The following is an 18,571-nucleotide window of genomic DNA, read 5'->3' as shown; positions in this document are numbered from 1 at the left end:
GCGATGGTCTTGTAGCCCATTCCAGCCTTGTGTAGGTCTACAGTCTTGTCCCTGACATCCTTGGACAGCTCTTTGGTCTTGGCCATGGTGGAGAGTTTGGAATCTGATTGATTGATTGCTTCTGTGGACAGGTGTCTTTTATACAGGTAACGAGCTGAGATTAGGAGCACTGCCTTTAAGAGAGTGCTCCTAATCTCAGCTCGTTACCTGTATAAAAGACACCTGGGAGCCAGAAATCTTGCTGATTGATAGGGGATCAAATACTTATTTCCCTCATTAACATGCAAATCAATGTATAACTTTTTTGAAATGCGTTTTTCTGGATTTTTTTTTTTTTGTTATTCTGTCTCTCACTGTTAAAATACACCTACCATTAAAATTATAGACTGATCATTTCTTTGTCAGTGGGCAAACGTACAAAATCAGCAGGGGATCAAATACTTTTTTTCCCTCACTGTAATATAGTAGACTCCAGAACAAGAGGACCCAAAACAGAAACTTGTAGATTTCTCCTGTGGGTTTCATGCAGTTGTTTCCATTTGACACGTCCCATGCCTTCGATCACACAGCGCATTTAAATCAACGATGCACAATGGACAGATGTAGGAGAGGCTGCTCTGGGGGGCAGCAGCCCATGAAGTGTGCGCTGTCAGAGAATAAACGACACACCGGCATGATTGACGAGGGGGTATTTTGAGCTCACAATGGGATCTCTGTGCCACAGTGATAGTCAGGCTGTTTTTTCCAGGTCCCTGACAGGCACAGCAGTGGCGTTTCGCGTTTCCTGTGTGTGTGTGTGTGTGGGGGCTGGCGGAGGGGAAACGGAGAAGCACTGTCACTCCAGACCTCCGCATCCTGAGACACAGCATGCCGATCAGGAGTGAGAGGCAGGGCAGTGCAGGAGCAGGAGCTGTCTGGCGTGTGACTGACGGGGGCTGTGAACCTTGTGTGTAGAGTGACCTCAGCTGGCCGGTCACGGCACACACATATAAAGGCACAGACTACACACTACACCAGGGGTTTTCAAACTGGTCCTGGAGTACCCCCTACCCTGCTGGTTTTTGTTCCAACCGAGGTCTTAATTGCTTAATTGAATGCTTAATTAACCTAACAAAGCAATATACCATTCAATTAAGTAATTAAGACCTAGGTTGGAACAAAAACCAGCAGGGCAGGGGGTCCTCCAGGACCAGTTTGAAAACCCCTGCACTACACTAATGGGGGGGGGGCAGAAGAAAGTCCGATTCCCCTCAAAGCTCCAGATGGACCGGAATATGTATTCCTGCTCAGGGTTACACCACAAAGGATCAGACTAAAGCATGTTTTTGCAGTGCATGTGACACATAAGTAAACTGGAGCAAAACAGAACTACACGCATCCATCACAAGTACTTCTTGCATTAAAAAAATAGGAATGACTATTTAAAACTGTGAATATAGAGTAAATCCTACAAAGACAATACAGGTGATTGTTATTATATAAATCATTAAATTATAACCTTTATTATGAAGTGTAAACCCTGCACTTCAAGCAAAACCTGGTTCGATTAGTTACTATGCCGTTGTTAAGGAAGTAGTCCGATGACGCGCAGAGGTCAAAGTTCGTGCTTCCGGCAGCATGTTTCCTGCGCGGTAGACAGCGTGTTTCTCTTCCCGGAGGATCATAACACTATTGATGGCTGCAGGGGAATAGGACGTTAAACTGTAAATAAGCTGCAAAACATCTACAACAGGTAACAACAGTAATGTATATATTTCTTATAACGACCACGATAAATAACTTGACGCCGGCTGTGTGTTTTAATGCTGGTGCACCGTTTCACCCCTCTAGGGCTGTGACCATGTCCGAAGCCGGCGAAGGGAAGAGTCGAGGGCTGCGGTTTGCGGAGCAACAGATGCTGCGGCACGGCTGGGAACAAGGTGGGATCCCGGGGGCGTAATAGCGAGCGATGTGGCCGCCTCCGCGACTCCCCCACTGGATAGCAGCGAACAAATAGCAGAAACTGCCCGCATGTGGCTTTGCTACGGGTAGCGGAAATGCCCAAACTTTGCGAAGTGACAGTTCGAAGTACAACCGCACAATAGCGCCTGATCGCTGGCAGTATTGGACTCGCATTCCTGGTCATTATTTCACGATGCATGATCTAGTATTAGACGCAGCATGTTATACGTCTGGTACAGGGTTAAAGGCCAACTGAAATCTGATCAGTTTTATTTATTACAATAGTTAAAGACGAATAGCCAATGTGTATGATCAGACATTTCTTGCACTGACACAAGCTGGCGTTAAACTTCTACTCCAGGAGATGATGATAAAGCAGTTAAACTAATTAAAGTTATAGACTGACTTTATTCTATATGTCTCTGTCTACCTTTTGGATACACAGATTTTTATGTAATTGAATGAACCACCTCCAGAGTGCCATCTATTCTTTCACCCCTTCTACAACATGTTTGGATTTACCTGAGCCTATTATATTATTGCAGGAAAAGGCCTGGGGAAGAGAGAGAACGGGATTTCGGAGGCCATCAAAGTCAAAGTGAAGTGCGATAAGGCCGGGGTAAGGCAGTCTTGTCTCTTTTGCGATAGAAGCTCATACTTAGGCAAATGTAATGTTTTTCCCACATCTTAAACGGAACTTGCTCTGTTTAAACTCGGTGTCCGTTCGTTGTCATCCTCTCCAGTTTAAAACTTAAAACCCCTACCTCTAAGACCTACCTGTGGGGTTGGGGTCGGTTCCAATTCCAATTCCCCTTTTTTCCAGAACCCTTCCAAATTCCAATTCCAATTATGGTTGCAATGGTTATAGTGAGCTCTACTGGAATTGGATTGTTAAAACTGGAATGGAGCCTCCGTATATCTGTGGGTAGGGATGGTTTTACTCTAATGCTCGGTCTGTACCTGACATGCGTCTGTGCTGGGGTCTTCTTCTCTCCAGGTCGGGCACAATCAGGCAGATGAGTTCACCTTCCACTGGTGGGACCACGTCTTCAACGAGGCCTCGGCCAGCCTGGCGGTGGAGGCCGGGGAGGTGAGTCGGTGACCACGTCAACACTCGGGAACCGTCCTCTCTCCTTGCCTCTTGGCCAGCGGAGAACCTTCCGGGCCTCGGCTAGACAGAATAGTATTTAAACTCGGCAGTCACAGTTGTTCTTGTACATGGTCTTTGTTTATTAAAAAACTCCTACTGATACAGATCTCGTGCGGTGTGTTCTGCCCGACAGGATGGGGTGCAGATGCAGAAGGTGACCACCAAGGCCGAGGGGCCCGTGTCCAACAAGAGGCCGAGGAAGGCAGATCTGGCCAAGGCCAAGCTGTACGGCCGCTTTATCAAGGTAGCCTGGGTGTTGTTATCACAAGGAGTAATCTGGACTATTCTGTTTTGGGGGCGAACTCTGGGGGCTGATTCTCTCTCTCTCTCTCTCACTAGTCTGCAACCCTGCTGTCGGGGGGGGAGCAGCCTGAGGAGAAGACGCACAGCTCGGCAGACAGCAGCGACTCCGAGGATGAAGACCGGAGACTGGACCTGTCCTCCGCCACCAAGTGAGAGCATGTCCGCATCGTTGGGAGCCCAACCCCGCCCACCCTACCCCTTAGTTCGCCCCTGCCACTTGCTACTCGACCCACCACGCCGACAAGGTCCGTATTAACCCGCTTTTCTCTCGTGTTTGTGCTCAGGTTATCCGACGACGACCTCGTCAGAGTGTGTGGAGGCCGGACTGCTCACAAGTAAGAAATTAACCCAAACAACTCTGATCAATGACAAGCTATAGGCTGTCGACCGTATCAAAACGCTTCCTGTAGATATTGTTTTTCCCCAAGATTTGAACTTAATTTGACTAACAAATTAAACTCCATCTAGTATGATTCCGTCACACTAAAATTAGAATTTAAAATAAGATCCTTGTAGTTATAGTCGATTCGAACGGCTGCTTTTAGTTTTTGTGCATCTGGGTAGGGCTAAAATCAAGGCTTATGCTGACAGTCAACCAGTTTTAAGTGACTAATATGTTGTTTTTATAATATTTTTATCAGGGGAGCCCGTCATGGTCTCAAGATGAGTGCCAAACTGGCCCGACTGGAGGAACAAGAGATGGCGTTCCTGGCGAAATATGGCAAGAAAGCCCAGTCCGTTAAGGGGTGCGAAGACCAGGTCTCGAGTCAGGTGAGCAACGGAGTGGAGGAGGAGGAAGAGGAGGGAAGAGTGGCGAACCAGGTAGAAGGTAAAAAGACGAAGAAAAAGAAGAAGAAACGCTCCAAGGAGAGGGAGGAAGCGGCGGAAGAGGAAGTGGACTGTACCCAGAATTCCGAGGAGCCCTCAGAGGCCGTTTCACACAAAAAGAAGAAGAACAGAAAGAGGGAGAAGGAGGAGGACAGCACCAGGCAGGAGCAGGTGGCAGAGGTGGAGGAGGAAGGGGGGGAAAGGAGGAAGAAGAAGAAAAAGAAAGGCAAGCGAGAACAGGAGGAGGAGGAGGTGGAGGTGGAGGAGGAAAGGGACTTGGAGATAACGAGCGTAAAAAAGAAAAAGAAGAAACAGATGAGTGAGTGAGGAAGGCTGTTAAGGCCACAGACCTCTTTGGATTCATGAATTTGATAACCCCCTTCTGCACGACCTACTTGATTATCACTGGTATGTCCGTGTATTTCTGAGGAGAGTGAATTTCCTCGTCTTTCTCAGACCGCTCCTCACGGGTGTCGTGTGCCTGGGGGGACCCGGAGTCAAATCGGAAACCGAGAGCAAAGAACTGAACCTCTGCCGACCGGACGTCCTGAGATCGCCGGATCCTCCCCGTCTCTCCAGCTGGCGCGAAGCTCTTGCTCTGGAGAAATGATTTGCCGTTTGTATTGTTAATAAATGAATTGCCACAGTAGTTTGTGTGCTTGTGTGTGCAGGACGACAGGTTCCATGGGATGTCAATGTTACAATGATAAGATTACAAATATCAGGGCTGTCCCAGAGGGTCAAGGTTCCATGCTTCGTTGGTGCTCATTTGCTTAATTTACCTCTGACGTCACATTAGCTACAAGTGTATAGATTTGAATGAAAATCCTTCTTTTTCTTACAGCTGATCCATAACAAAAAAAATTAAACATCCCCTTGTGGTTTAAAATACGCCCTCTTGAACAGTAATCATGTTTTTATTTTAACAAGCACACGGTTTGTGTCAATACCTCTACATGAACTGTTTGCGTGGTGACATATGATTTTAGTCAATCAGAAATAGCGAATCAGTGTAAACCTCTGGATGATTATATCTCGTTTTTCAGTAACATTTAAAAACAACAATGCTGAAAGTAGTAAATACTAAAGACACCAGAATACAGTAACCTTGACAGTTTGGACTCCCTTCCACAGTCCAAATTATATATCTTTCTGTATATAATAATAATCCTAATCAATTTTAAATGATGCATTATCTGTTGTTCCTCCATGATCTACCAATTTTCTCTTGCACAGCTTTCATTCAGCTTTTTGGGGGTTTTCTGTGCATTTAGCAAACAAAATCCCAAACAGCAGATGGTTTCCGACACATTTGTTTTACTTTTCCATGTACACTCACCTAAAGGATTATTAGGAACACCATACTAATACTGTGTTTGACCCCCTTTCGCCTTCAGAACTGCCTTAATTCTACGTGGCATTGATTCAACAAGGTGCTGAAAGCATTCTTTAGAAATGTTGGCCCATATTGATAGGATAGCATCTTGCAGTTGATGGAGATTTGTGGGATGCACATCCAGGGCACGAAGCTCCCGTTCCACCACATCCCAAAGATGCTCTATTGGGTTGAGATCTGGTGACTGTGGGGGCCAGTTTAGTACAGTGAACTCATTGTCATGTTCAAGAAACCAATTTGAAATGATTCGACCTTTGTGACATGGTGCATTATCCTGCTGGAAGTAGCCATCAGAGGATGGGTACATGGTGGTCATAAAGGGATGGACATGGTCAGAAACAATGCTCAGGTAGGCCGTGGCATTTAAACGATGCCCAATTGGCACTAAGGGGCCTAAAGTGTGCCAAGAAAACATCCCCCACACCATTACACCACCACCACCAGCCTGCACAGTGGTAACAAGGCATGATGGATCCATGTTCTCATTCTGTTTACGCCAAATTCTGACTCTACCATCTGAATGTCTCAACAGAAATCGAGACTCATCAGACCAGGCAACATTTTTCCAGTCTTCAACTGTCCAATTTTGGTGAGCTTGTGCAAATTGTAGCCTCTTTTTCCTATTTGTAGTGGAGATGAGTGGTACCCGGTGGGGTCTTCTGCTGTTGTAGCCCATCCGCCTCAAGGTTGTGCGTGTTGTGGCTTCACAAATGCTTTGCTGCATACCTCGGTTGTAACGAGTGGTTATTTCAGTCAAAGTTGCTCTTCTATCAGCTTGAATCAGTCGGCCCATTCTCCTCTGACCTCTAGCATCAACAAGGCATTTTCGCCCACAGGACTGCCGCATACTGGATGTTTTTCCCTTTTCACACCATTCTTTGTAAACCCTAGAAATGGTTGTGCGTGAAAATCCCAGTAACTGAGCAGATTGTGAAATACTCAGACCGGCCCGTCTGGCACCAACAACCATGCCACGCTCAAAATTGCTTAAATCACCTTTCTTTCCCATTCAGACATTCAGTTTGGAGTTCAGGAGATTGTCTTGACCAGGACCACACCCCTAAATGCATTGAAGCAACTGCCATGTGATTGGTTGGTTAGATAATTGCATTAATGAGAAATTGAACAGGTGTTCCTAATAATCCTTTAGGTGAGTGTATATGTGAGTAGTCTGCATGCATGCTGGCAGGATGGGGTTATGGCTCTTTTTCAGGAGACAATTGAAATTAATTAAAATGATCAGTGTAAGCGGCGTATATTTTCAAAATGCACAGTTTAAATTTACCCCTGTGGTTTAACATAATGGTCTGGTACAATGCTTGCTGACATTACAGTGGCAATTGAAGGGCTTTATGATGGTTTTGAACTTTATGTACAACACCTTTTGTTTAAGTGAATACAAATCTAATGTTTGACATCTAGAGGTGGTTCAGAGGAGAGCAACCAGACTTATTCCAGGTCTGAAGGGAAAGTCCTACTGAGAGACTGAGGAACTGAACCTTTTCACCCTGGAACAGAGGAGACTACGTGGGGACTTGATCCAAGTCTTCAAAATCATGAAAGGCATCGACCACATCAAACCAGAGGAGCTTTTCCAGATCAGCAGGGACACACGCACCCGGGACACACATGGAAATTGGGCTTCAAGGCATTCAAGACAGAAAGCAGGAGAACATTTAAAAACAGACTGGATAGGATCCTTGGATCACTCGGTTATTAATGGACACCAAACGAGCACGGTGGGGCGAATGGCCTCCTCTCGCTTGTACACTTTCTTATGTTCTTCTATTTTTATCTGAAGTGTGGTTTCGTATTCAAACCATGTCAGTTTCTGTTAACAAGGGAAAACAAATTGATGTGATGGTCACTTGATAAACCTCTAAAGGTCTGGAGACTGAATGAACCTTCGAAGACAGCCCTAAAAAATATATATGCGTGGACAAAACAATTTACAATTAAAGAAATTTGATTATTTTATTCCGTCTCATTTCTGTTTACATTCAGGAAGAGAAAAGGACACAATTATATTTTGCACAACCTTGGAGCAAAATTCAGGTGTGAAGGGGTTTCTTAAAGGACCAACAAAGCGATAATTATGCCTTAATCCAAAAAGGGAGTCCATTAGAACATCGAACCCGTAGATAATCTGTACGCAATTCAGAAACCAGGAAAATCAACAGAACGGGAGTCCAGCGGATGTCTCACCCTGGTCCGTCTCACCCGGGTGGGTGGCGCCGCTGCGGGGGCCCTAGGGCAGCCGGTGGACACAGTCGGTGCCGCGGTACGGGGGCAGGTTGAGCTGGTACTTCTGCTCCAGGGCCGGGGGCACGAAGCGGCCCCCCAGGTAGTGGTAGCGCCCGCGGAAATGCAGGGCCGCCTTCTTGGGCGCCGTGAGGGAGATGAGTAGGTCGGGCTGCAGGCTGTCGGGGCTGCCCTTCTCCACGTCCCAGCCTGGGGACAGAGAGAGAGAGAGACTGAGTACACAGACACAGACAGACAGACAGACGGACACACAGCTCTGGACTGACCGGAGGGGATGTCGATGCTGGCGATGGGCACGGTGACTTTCTTCAGAGTGCCCAGGATGCTGCCGAAAGGCTCCCGCACGGCGCCCTTGAAGCTAAACCCAAAGATGGCGTCGATCACCAGGTTGTAAGCTTCGTCGATCAGGTCGGCCTGGGAGGGGGAGAGGGGGATGAATAGAGAAAGAAGGGGAGAGGTAGAGGGGGGGGACAGGGAAAAAAAGAAAAAGGGAGAGGGAGACAGAGAAAGGGGGAAGGGGAAGAGAGGGAGGGAGAGAAAGAGAGAGAGGGGAGGGAGAGTCAGCCAGGCTCACCTCTGTATTGCCCTCACCTTGGTATCCATTGGTGACAGTTCAGACACTGCGCCCCATAATATTAACATTAAATGAAATCAACGCACAGGGATGACACTACCGGCCTCGGCTAGATCTGATCCCAACGGGTTTGTGCCTGCTCCCTATTGTGCGTGGTATTTTGTCACAGCAGCGTTCTCCCTAGCTCAGGACCGCACATTTGAACCTAGAAAGCCTCTCGTGCTTTTGACCCGTGTGCGCGCCTGTGAAAGAGAGAGAGAGCGGGAGTCGGCTCACCTCTGCCGGCATTTCCGGGAGGAAGAGGATGTCCATCTTCTCGCACTGCACCGTGAGGTTCTCAAACAGGGGCTTGCTGGGCCGCTTGGGGTACACAATGGTGGGCTCGTACCCCTGCAGGAGGGAGAGGGGAGGGCACGTTAGACAGCACGGGTGTAGCGTCTGGATCGTATTATTTGAGAGAGCAAGAGGGGACTGTGGGGATCGGAGGACTCCCACAAGGCCGTGCAGCTGATACTGCCTGCCTGCTTTTGGAGAGCGACACTCACAAACAGTTTGAGGTGGCGGGCACAGACCAGGCCGTCGCCGCCATTGTTGCCCGGGCCGCAGACCACCAGCACCGAGGGCCGGCTCTTGGGCAGGGAGGACACAGGGTAGGCCTGGGACGGGACAGGACAGGACAGGCCTGTTAGGGCACTGGACAACACCGTCAGACACACACAAACACACACGGACTCTCATTCTCTCACTGTCTGTCTCTCTCTCTCTCTCTCTCTCTCTCTCTCTCTGTCGTATATACTGGATCTTGGACCAAAACATTTTTAGGTGGAGAGAAAGGGTGTTGATTGTTAAATTAAACAAAAAAAATGGTTTGCGTGCGTCTAATTTGCAATGCCGCTCCTCCCGGCGCCCTCTGACCTTGGCGACGGCGGTGGCACAGCTCAGCCCTGCCAGCTCCATCAGCTGGTCCACACTGAAGCGGTACTCTGTGAAGAGCTCCTCGTCGATCTTCTGGGCCTCCTCCTGGCTGAGACAGGCAGAGAGATGGAGTGACACACTCTCTCTCTCACACTCACACCAGAAGAACAGGAGACGAGACATACATTCAAAAACACTCTCCATCCTTTCAACAGACATACCTCAGCATGCTGGCTAGGGAAGAAGGCTCACCCGAGGTATCTGATCGGCTTGGCCGCCTCCATGGAGGAAGAGCTGAACCTGCCGGACGCCCCGCTGCCACTGGTCACCGGACACGAGCCTCTGTGCGCCAGAGCCCGACCCCTCCTCGCGCAGTGTGATGTCACCAGGACCCCGATCCCCAGCAGAGTCCGCAGCCCCAACATCCAGAGACCCCTGGACTGGCACCGAACCTGGAGCACCAAGGACCCCCCCAAGGCACACACACATGATCAATGCACTGAACTACAGGCAGGCACACCCCATAAGGCAGTGGTCTCCAGGCCTGGTCTAATGAAGGGCACAGCATTGCTCTGGTCATGTGGCAAAACAGTGGCAGCCACTTAAGCCCTCAACAGGAGACCTATACATTACAGTCATGCAAATAGTGTCTGTCCTCCACGGTGACGGACTGTGATTATTGCATTAGTCCAAAGTTGACATAAGAATGCTTAAGCGATATAGTGCCAATGTCATGCGAACAAAACGACACGAGTAGCTAAAGCACACATATAACTAACTTATATCCAGAATTAAACAACACAATGCTCTTTTGATCTGTTATAAGGCACTCGACACATTGGATTACAGTTTGTGCACACGATACATAGAGGACATCAACTGTTGCGAGCTTTTCAACGGAATGGCATGAGTGTGTATTAAAACAACTAAATAACCAATTAAACGTAAATGTCTTCGGTCACTCACCAATAACACCGCTGCCTTAGTAGCGCTACAGTTCGCTTAATCGTTTTTTATCGCACGCAATTTTATTATTATTATTATTAAACAAGCATGACCTGCATAAGAAACTTTAAAATAATAATATCCAAAACAACAACAACACACCCCCACCGACCTGGAAGAAAGCGACTTCCGCACACAGAACCCGGAAGCGATACATTCCGCCAATCACAGTGTGGAAAACGGGCTGCTTCCGGTTTTGGAGGGTGCTCGATGGACCAATCACTGACCAGGAAGCGCGGTGTTGTTTCAAGCGGCTCAACCAATCACAGAGCAGCATGCGTGTTTTTTGTTTTGTTTTTTTTTTAAAGGTAAACTGTTGGTAAAACTCAGCGGCCATCATTATGAATGAAGTGTTAAGGTATGCTCCGTACTCCGAGCAGTTCAATTTAATATTGTCGGACTTTCCTCCCTTTCAAAATCAAAAACTGCTTTATTAGCATGGCAAGTGTGAATCAGTGTTGGCAAAGCATTTAAGCAACAACATAGATATGATGTATTCATATAATATTAATAACCGACAGTACAATTACATACCCTGCCTTATAGATGCTGTTTCTAGCCCTGATGATGGACCATATTATGATTTTACTCTCTGACCATTGCATTAGAACTGTATTATTCTGCCTTCAGTGGATTAAATGGTGAGTTCTTTTTATTGTTTTGCTGTAACTATAAGTAAGTTGCTTCTGCTATAGGTTTGCCGTTGACTAAATTAGATACTTTTTTGGAGCAACTAAGATTAGAGAATTAAAAAGACAATATAACACAGTTGATCCCTGCAGTGTGTGTGGCTAAATCTCTCGCTTTTTCATTCCAGAAGTGAAGTAAGCAAAGGGCCTGAGGAGAACTAATGGAATTGACCCCAGAATTGTAATACAATCTGCTCTTGATGGGATGGAGATCAGCTTCAATATTGTTCCCCTGGCTGGAAATGTGAAGGATGTATTTGGCCATGTGATGATAGCTACCAATTTAGAGCTGAAATTACTCCAGTGAGCCATGCTCTCTCTCTCCCCCCCTCCCCAGGACAGTATTTTTTATTTTTTATTGTAAAGCGGTCACCAACACGGACACCATCCTACTGCATTTTACATTTCGAAATGGTTTGATTTACATTGCTAGGATACATACATGAGTTTGAAACGAATGTTTAGAGTTCGGTTAATGGGTGAGAAGAGAAAGAGAGAGAGGGTGAGAAAGAGGGATATAGAGAATGATCAGTCAAGCAAGTACTCTGCCAATAAAGCTTTTCACATTCCACTGTGTTGCAGAAATGGGTCCAACGGCTCTCCGTGTGAATCTGTGAAAGGCAAGGGAATCTGTGCAGAAGATCTCCCGCAATTTAGGAGCGTGAAATCTAGATTCATCAGGGTGTGTTCGCTTTCTAAAGATTCGATTTTGCTGCGAAATTAAAACATACACAGAAGTGACCAGTGTTTTGTTTACTTGAAAGTGTTATTTTCAGGTGATGGTTAGCGATGCATATGATATATTGCCGAGGCTATATAACAGTTAGTGGTTTGAACCGTCTCCTACTGTGCCTATGTGTTTTATCCCAGTATTTCTGTGCCAAGCGGTTTATATTCGGATAGGGGGGTGGGGTCTCTAAATCGGCAGCTCCACAAGAGCCTCCCATTGAATCCTAACCCCCCATGTTGTAATTCATCCATGGCTCAGCGCCCCAAACCAAACCGGTTATCGGACCTGCAATTGTGTGGTTGGCGTTTGAAGTGTGTGTGGAATCCAAAATGTCGGTCAAGCGTTCGAACAAAGTTTCCCCTCACAACTTGCCGGTGCTGCTCACCAAGAAATAATGTAGTCCAATGACGGATGAGACTAATCCGTGGTCTGGATTATAGTATTGTGGGTGTGTGTGTGTTTGAGGCAGTGCAACACAGTTACCAATTCACAGGTTGTAAACCGTTCCATCCTTTATTAAACATAGCTTGCAAGAGATAAATATTACAAAGTTATTTCCTCCAAAATTAGCTTATTTTTTTTTTTTCAGTCAATGCATAATCATTATTAATCAACTGGCAGTATTCAAACAGCATTTATATATTTTTTTTATTTCATTTTTTTTTTTTTTTTGAAAGACATTTGTTAAATATCAAGGATGTGCAAAAGGTTTGGATTAAAGTTTTGTTTTTCTGGGGTGGGGGGGTGAGACACTGAAGTCTGCTGCAAAATGAAATCGTCCTTTCCTCTCAATGGACACGTAGAAAATGACTCTCAGGTTTGACCTCTTATTCCACGAAGGAGAGACGAGGTTTGTCCGACAAACTGCAGTGATTTCACAGCATGTTTTTGCAGAGGACGTTAAAAACAAAGCAAACCAGACTTCGGAAGGAAACCCACTAACTTCTGACACCAACTTAAATGACAGTAAATGGTCGGATAACGTGCTTTACTAAGAAGGCCACTACGATTCGATTCCATTCGACGCGATTGTACAAAATAAACTTTTGTAAAGTCATAGAAAGTATTGAACTAAGGGGAAAAAACGAAATCATGACCTAAACAGTGTAATAAAGTACTGTACTCAGGTCAGCCAATACAAGAGGGATTAGAAACGTCTCACCCAGAGGATAAGATGCGTCACACAAGCCTACGGCGACTGCTTAGAAAGGACCAGAATTTCACAACCGAAAGGCACTTTCCAGACGAGTCTTTTTCTCATTGAGATACGGGCGGCGAGGGTCAATTTAGTGATTTAAGCTCAGAATGGAGATTTTAGTTTTAGGCAAGGCGGGCAGTTTTGTGCAGAAATAATTAAAAAAAACATTGGAGATGAAATATCTGGGCTGTTTCGAAGACAAAACCGGTCAAAACGTTTAAAGACCAACCCGCCACGTTACACATAGTTAGGAGTTATTAAGGCCCCAACGTCAATGCACACATCTGATAAGAGGCGATTTTTATTGGTGAGTGTTGGGTGGTCTTACGATTTCAATGCAAACTTAAGACTTTAAAATCGGGGAGAAAAGCGGACAATTTAACGTGGGCGTTTGCAAACAAGTGTGGCATCACCAAAGTGTAAAATATAGCACGTTGAATTGTTCTCGATAAGCTATCTGAGCTCTCAAACCTAAGAGGCACTCAATACTGTGAGACGGGTTTAGACAGTTTTGAGGAATAGATTGTACAGGCCTGGGAAGTACTGGTTGTAAATTTCTCCCCCTCGCCACTTCTATCTGTATATGTACACATATATACACATATACATACACATTATATATATGCATGTATATATAGGATTAAATATATTGTGCATATATGTGTATATACACACACGAATGCATGCACAGAGAGAGGGGAAAAAAATTAAGGGAGATTACATTTTTTTTTAGATTTTAACTGGATAAAGTAGAATAAAACAAACCCATACATTTTGCACATTTGTTACACAATAATACACATTGATCACAAAACGAAATGACAAGCTTCACAATATTCATGGCTTTTTTGTTTGCTTTTCTACACAATATACAACCATTTATTTTCATTTGTTTTTTTAATTCAAGAAAAAAAGCATATGTACAATAAGTCATTATTATTACTTCTGGGCTAGCAAATATCGTGTCATTTTTAATTTCATAATCCTTTTTTTTGTATTTCTTTTATTTCTTACAAATGAAAAAAAAAAGCCAAATAAAAACATTGAACAGAATCAAAAAGATGCCCGCGAAAGAGTGAAGTTTTTAAAAATGTTTAAAACCTTTTTTTAAAAAAAAACTTTTTTTAACATTTTGTATTTTTTTTTTTTTTTAATTCTCTTTTTGCCGTTGATATTTAAACAAAGTTACATGAATGCATCAAGCATAGTTGGTGTGAAAGAGAGAGAGAGAGAGAGAGAGAGAGAGAGAGAGAGAAGGGGGTATAGGAATTCAGGTGACAGATGCAATTTCTTTGCAGAAGCGTTAAAACAAAACTTCGCAACGTAAGCTCTTACTCCACACCCGGAATCCATAATTTGACCTAAAGATATATATATATATATATATATATAGATATATATATATATATATATATATAGATATATAGATATATATACACACATATACATATATATCTTTTATTATTGCGTTCTACACTAATGAACTATAAAGGGGGATAATTTATTTTACAAAAAAATGAGGGGGGGAAAACAAATCTAAGAACGTAAACTTCCCTGCTTCTCCAAATATTGCACCAATTGCTGTTCAAGTTTCCCCAAATGAAGTTGCGAATGGCCGGCCTGGCGTCTCACGGTCACATCCTGCGGAAATGTCTCCGGACCTGCGCCCGTTCGTCTACAAAACGACCCCTTTACGCGAGCCCTCGACCAGTCCGCCGGCGTCTCCTTAGCGTCCACCTCGACCCAGGGAGAACGAGGCGGGAGGGATTTTTAGGGCACTGGTGGACAGCCTGCACCAAATATCTCAGCGGCTTATTAAACTGGGAGCGCCCTCCCTGTAATACTGTTTCTACAGACCCAGATGGAAGTATTCTCGTACTGATGCCTTTATACGTAAACGGAGGGGAGCTCCGGTCACGAGGAGCCGATACAAATGGTTTGTTTCTCCAAATGAAGCGCTAGATTCCTTGCTCTACTACTTGGCTCCCTTTGGGGACTCGAGTCTAGTTCGATGCACACTAGTGCGTCAACTCAACACTTCAAGATAGCGTGTAGACTTTATTCTCAGTTCTGTGAAGATGGACCCAATACCAAGCCTCTTAAAAGGCCTCATTGGAGTGGGCATTCGATCGAAGCGCCGTCTGAGGGAAGTGTTGAGACCGAAGCGACCTGTTTGGACCAGAACAAGGTGCAAAACAGATCCAGACCACAGAGCCCCTGGCGAGCGGTCATATATTTACATGGTACCCTGGGACAGATTCCCAAACTTTTTTGTTACAACCGAGCTCTTAATTACATAATTGAGCCTTATATCGCATGGTTAATTCAATTAAGGGTTGAATTAAGCAATTAAGATCTCAATTGGAACAAAAACCAGCAGAACAAGGGGTCAAGTTTGGCAATCCCTGGTCTGGGAAACGCTACTGCAAATACTGCTTTTCTGACCCCCTCTGGGTTCAGCTCAGGACCAAGTGCATTTAAAAGGAGACACGGTATACACTGACTGCAAGGGACCCCCCCACCGTTCGTCTCAGTGTCAAAAGTGATCCAATCTCCCTTTGTTCACTTAACAAAATAAGTAAAAGAAAAGAAAAAAAACATTTGCAAAGCACCAACACTGTTTTCACTTATGAACCCACGTTGTAAAACCGTTTTGGCGGTTCGTATGCAGTCAGTTTGAATTGCAGGCGAGAACTTCGTGGCCAGCCGTTGTTTTTAATTGGTTTATTATACTTCCAAGATGGCACCAGACGTGCAAACCAAAACAGGAAAACAGTTGGAACAATTACATCACCCTTACCCTCGGGGTGGCTGCAAGTCGAATTGAAACTCCCAACAGAATATTTACAGACCCACCCCGTCTACCTCCCTCTTGAAAAAAAAAAAAAGAAAAAAAAATCACACGTCTTGTCCGTCGTCAAAAACTCGTCCTCCTACTGCTCCGCTTAAAAATGACTGCGTCTCCGTCCCACCGTGGGATTCGGACCTGGAAACATTGTAACATACTTCTCTTACGGTCTTTCGACAAAGGAAAAAAAAAAAAAAAAAAAAGTGCTCCGCGAGAAACGATCGCTTCTCCTGTGCAACGCCTTTGCACGATGATTGATCCATTTACGTATTCAAATATAGCTCTATCCATCTACCTACCTATCTATATACCGTATATATATATAGATATATATTTTCTTAATTTTTTTATTATTATTGTCTCCGGGACAAGTACCTTTCAGATACACACTGATCCGGCGGGAGACAGCACACAAAATGCAAAAAACAGAAACAAAAGTAACATCAAAAAGCACACAGACCAATATAGACCCCTCCCTCCAGCCCCTCCAAATGCATCCTGATCCTCTCTTCACTCCTTGGCCCCCCCGAAGTCCGCAGATCTCCTTCCTGCCCTGCAGACTCGACTACCTCAACCTGGGCAGGGCGAGGACGGACCGATCCTCCGTCCGCAAAATCCGATTGGACACCGAGAGCCGAGGTTTACAATAGAAAACACTTTCCGTGGCCGCCATCGTGGTAGCGGAGAGAGAAACGATCATATGAAAGCAATGAAATGTGTCAACCCCCTGTATATATACCGATGTGTATAGATGCCTGTCTTTGAAATGTCATGGGGGCGGGACTAAACAAGAGCGGACAATTCTGGCGTTGTTCAGCGTGTCTAAGGTGGTGAAACGGATCTAACCAGGATCAGGGTCTTCAACTATAAACACTGCCTGGCCTCGCTGTCTGGTTAGACCGTTAGAAACGACAGCAGGTCTCCGCCAGAGTCTCGGGAAGTCAGATCACGAGGAAATTAGGAAACTGTGGCGTAAGTAATGCTTCACCGGAGGGGGTTACCACCACACCTTAAAAGGGGGATGCCCTGGAGATAACTGGCCGCCCCGTGGGTGACAATTTTGCATGAAGTGGGCGGAGTCTGGGAACAAGAATCGCCTTATTTCTTATGTACTTGCCGGTGTTGCTCGGAGTAACTGCGTAGGTAAGGTGCAACTTTTTACAACAGACACTCCTGTATGTATAATTAGACCTTACCTAAACCATAACACTGCAACCACACTGTCAATACACAAGGGCCCGAGTGTGTAAGTAGTGACTCACACCTAAAATTGCCCAATCCGACCGTAGACAGCATTTTATCCATGCCCAGCGTTTCTCCACGACCCTCGATGTCAACCGAGCCCAGACAAACGAAACCAGGGAGGGTTTTAAGCGCTACAAAGGTAATTGCTCCGATTTCCCCCAAAACACAGAAGCCCGTTGGCTTTTCTCGTCCCGGCGGAGCACGATTAGTTCGTGAATCGCTGTAAGGCCGGGGAAAATAAAAACGATTCGTCGCTACACCCCCCAAACCCCCCAACCAAGCAACCCACCCACAAAACAAACAAAATGAACAATGAAATAGGAGGTGCTAAGAAGACAGGACTTATAACAACAATAATAAAAAATAATGGTAACAGTATTATAATAATAATAATAATAATAATAATAATAATAATAATTAGAATAGTAATAAGGTAATTTTAGTTGCATTGCCAGCTCTGTGGTGATGTGATTGTGTTGGTCTTGCTCTCATTTGTAGGCACACTGACAGGCACTGCATGCGACAGCTGGGGGGGTGGGGACGGGGACGGGGCGGGGCTGGGTGGGGGGGGCTGGGGATGATGTTGCTGTGTTTCAGAGGGGGCAGGGGAGAGGGGGTGGGCTGGGGAAGTGTAGAGGGTGGGGCTCATTTCTGGCCGGTGATCGACTGCGATATGGAGCGGGGGGGGATCATGTCCAGCAAGTACTCCCGCTGCCGGTCAGCCAGACTGGACGCCTTGTGACCTCCGACCCCGCCAGGGCTGAGGTACGCAATGTTGACGCCTGGAGGAGGGACAGAGAGCAAGAGAGATTAAAACCTTTTCACAGAGCCAGTACAATAATAATTTATTTTAATTCATCACGGATAACTTAACCGTTTTCATTAGAACTCATTAACCTATTATTTTTTCTATGAAGAAATTCATCAGTACATTTGAGGACATACAGACGGGCGACAAATTAAAGGAAAAACCAACATAAAGTGTCTTAGTGAGGTGTTGGGCACCACGAGCCGCCAGAACAGCTTCAATGCTCTTGGCACAGATTGTACGAGTCTCTGGACTCTACTGGAGGGATGAACACCATTCTTCCTAAAGATATTCCCTCATTTGGGGTTTTGATGATGGTGGTGGAGAGCGCTGTCTGACACGTCGCTGCAGAATCTCCCATAGGTGTTCAATTGGGTTGAGGTCTGGTGACTGTGAAGGCCATAGCATATGATTCACATCATTTTCATCCTCATCACACCATTCAGTGACCCTCATGCCCTGTGGATGGGGCATTGTCGTCCTGGAAGAGACCACACCCATCAGGAGAGAAGTGTTTCACCATAGGATAAAGGTGATCACCCAGAATAACTTTGTAATGATTTGCAGTGACCCATCCCTCTAAGGGGACAAGTGGACCCAAACCATGCCAGGAAAATGCCCCCCCACAGCATAACAGAGCCTCCGGACCCCCTCACTGTAGGGGTCCAGCAGTCAGGCC

At 45.6% G+C, this 18,571-nt stretch overlaps 3 protein-coding genes and 1 long non-coding RNA gene across 8 annotated transcripts in view; 2 read left to right on the top strand and 2 right to left on the bottom strand.

Moving 5' to 3' along the window:
- Positions 1-1,599: 1,599 nt before the first annotated feature.
- gpatch4 (G patch domain containing 4) lies at positions 1,600-4,871 on the top strand. The gene is made up of 8 exons (XM_066721190.1): positions 1,600-1,732; positions 1,831-1,919; positions 2,487-2,560; positions 2,939-3,031; positions 3,225-3,335; positions 3,431-3,543; positions 3,679-3,729; positions 4,036-4,871. Exons 2-8 carry the CDS (start codon positions 1,841-1,843, stop codon positions 4,547-4,549), a joined length of 1,035 nt encoding a protein of 344 aa, XP_066577287.1. The 5' UTR covers positions 1,600-1,732; positions 1,831-1,840; the 3' UTR covers positions 4,550-4,871.
- A 2,707-nt stretch (positions 4,872-7,578) lies between these two features.
- On the bottom strand, positions 7,579-10,553 carry naxe (NAD(P)HX epimerase). Of its 2 annotated transcripts, none has more exons than XM_066721188.1 (7): positions 10,487-10,553; positions 9,622-9,821; positions 9,370-9,478; positions 9,000-9,110; positions 8,731-8,844; positions 8,147-8,294; positions 7,579-8,069 (listed from the first exon to the last, which is right to left on the bottom strand). In XM_066721188.1, exons 1-7 carry the CDS (start codon positions 10,529-10,531, stop codon positions 7,867-7,869), a joined length of 930 nt encoding a protein of 309 aa, XP_066577285.1. In that variant the 5' UTR covers positions 10,532-10,553; the 3' UTR covers positions 7,579-7,866. The 2 variants fall into 2 exon arrangements, with proteins under 2 accessions (XP_066577285.1, XP_066577286.1); XM_066721189.1 differs by lacking the exon at positions 10,487-10,553 and adding an exon at positions 10,336-10,480.
- Positions 10,554-10,666: 113 nt separating this feature from the next.
- Positions 10,667-11,652, top strand: LOC136767423 (uncharacterized). Of its 2 annotated transcripts, XR_010821830.1 has the most exons (3): positions 10,667-10,732; positions 10,921-11,015; positions 11,192-11,652. It is a non-coding gene; the product is annotated as an uncharacterized LOC136767423 (long non-coding RNA). The 2 variants fall into 2 exon arrangements; XR_010821829.1 differs by lacking the exon at positions 10,667-10,732 and having other exon boundaries at positions 10,740-11,015.
- A 631-nt stretch (positions 11,653-12,283) lies between these two features.
- Positions 12,284-18,571, bottom strand: part of gatad2b (GATA zinc finger domain containing 2B) — a 41,276-nt gene continuing 34,988 nt past the window's right edge. For all 3 annotated transcript variants that reach the window (XM_066721185.1, XM_066721186.1, XM_066721184.1), the window contains exon 11: positions 12,284-17,866. In XM_066721185.1, coding sequence (XP_066577282.1) covers positions 17,730-17,866 — 137 coding nt within the window. In that variant the 3' untranslated portion in view covers positions 12,284-17,729. The remainder of the gene's footprint in view (positions 17,867-18,571) is intronic.

The sequence above is a fragment of the Amia ocellicauda genome, chromosome 14, assembly GCF_036373705.1.
Source record: "Amia ocellicauda isolate fAmiCal2 chromosome 14, fAmiCal2.hap1, whole genome shotgun sequence".
Lineage (NCBI taxonomy): Eukaryota > Metazoa > Chordata > Actinopteri > Amiiformes > Amiidae > Amia > Amia ocellicauda.
Note: the sequence above shows the minus strand (reverse complement) of the source record. Positions and strands in the feature narration are given on the sequence as shown.

Bases quoted from the DNA above. Each gene is read 5' to 3' on its own strand.
- naxe (XM_066721188.1), bottom strand. From the start codon at position 10,531: ATGTATCGCTTCCGGGTTCTGTGTGCGGAAGTCGCTTTCTTCCAG. The intron at 9,822-10,486 runs GTCGGTGGGGGT...TTGGTGCTCCAG, and splicing joins CGGAAGTCGCTTTCTTCCAG to GTTCGGTGCCAGTCCAGGGG. The intron at 8,295-8,730 runs GTGAGCCGACTC...TCCCCCTCCCAG, and splicing joins TCCCGGAAATGCCGGCAGAG to GCCGACCTGATCGACGAAGC.
- gpatch4 (XM_066721190.1), top strand. From the start codon at position 1,841: ATGTCCGAAGCCGGCGAAGGGAAGAGTCGAGGGCTGCGGTTTGCGGAG. The intron at 3,336-3,430 runs GTAGCCTGGGTG...CTCTCTCACTAG, and splicing joins TGTACGGCCGCTTTATCAAG to TCTGCAACCCTGCTGTCGGG. The intron at 3,730-4,035 runs GTAAGAAATTAA...TATTTTTATCAG, and splicing joins GGAGGCCGGACTGCTCACAA to GGGAGCCCGTCATGGTCTCA.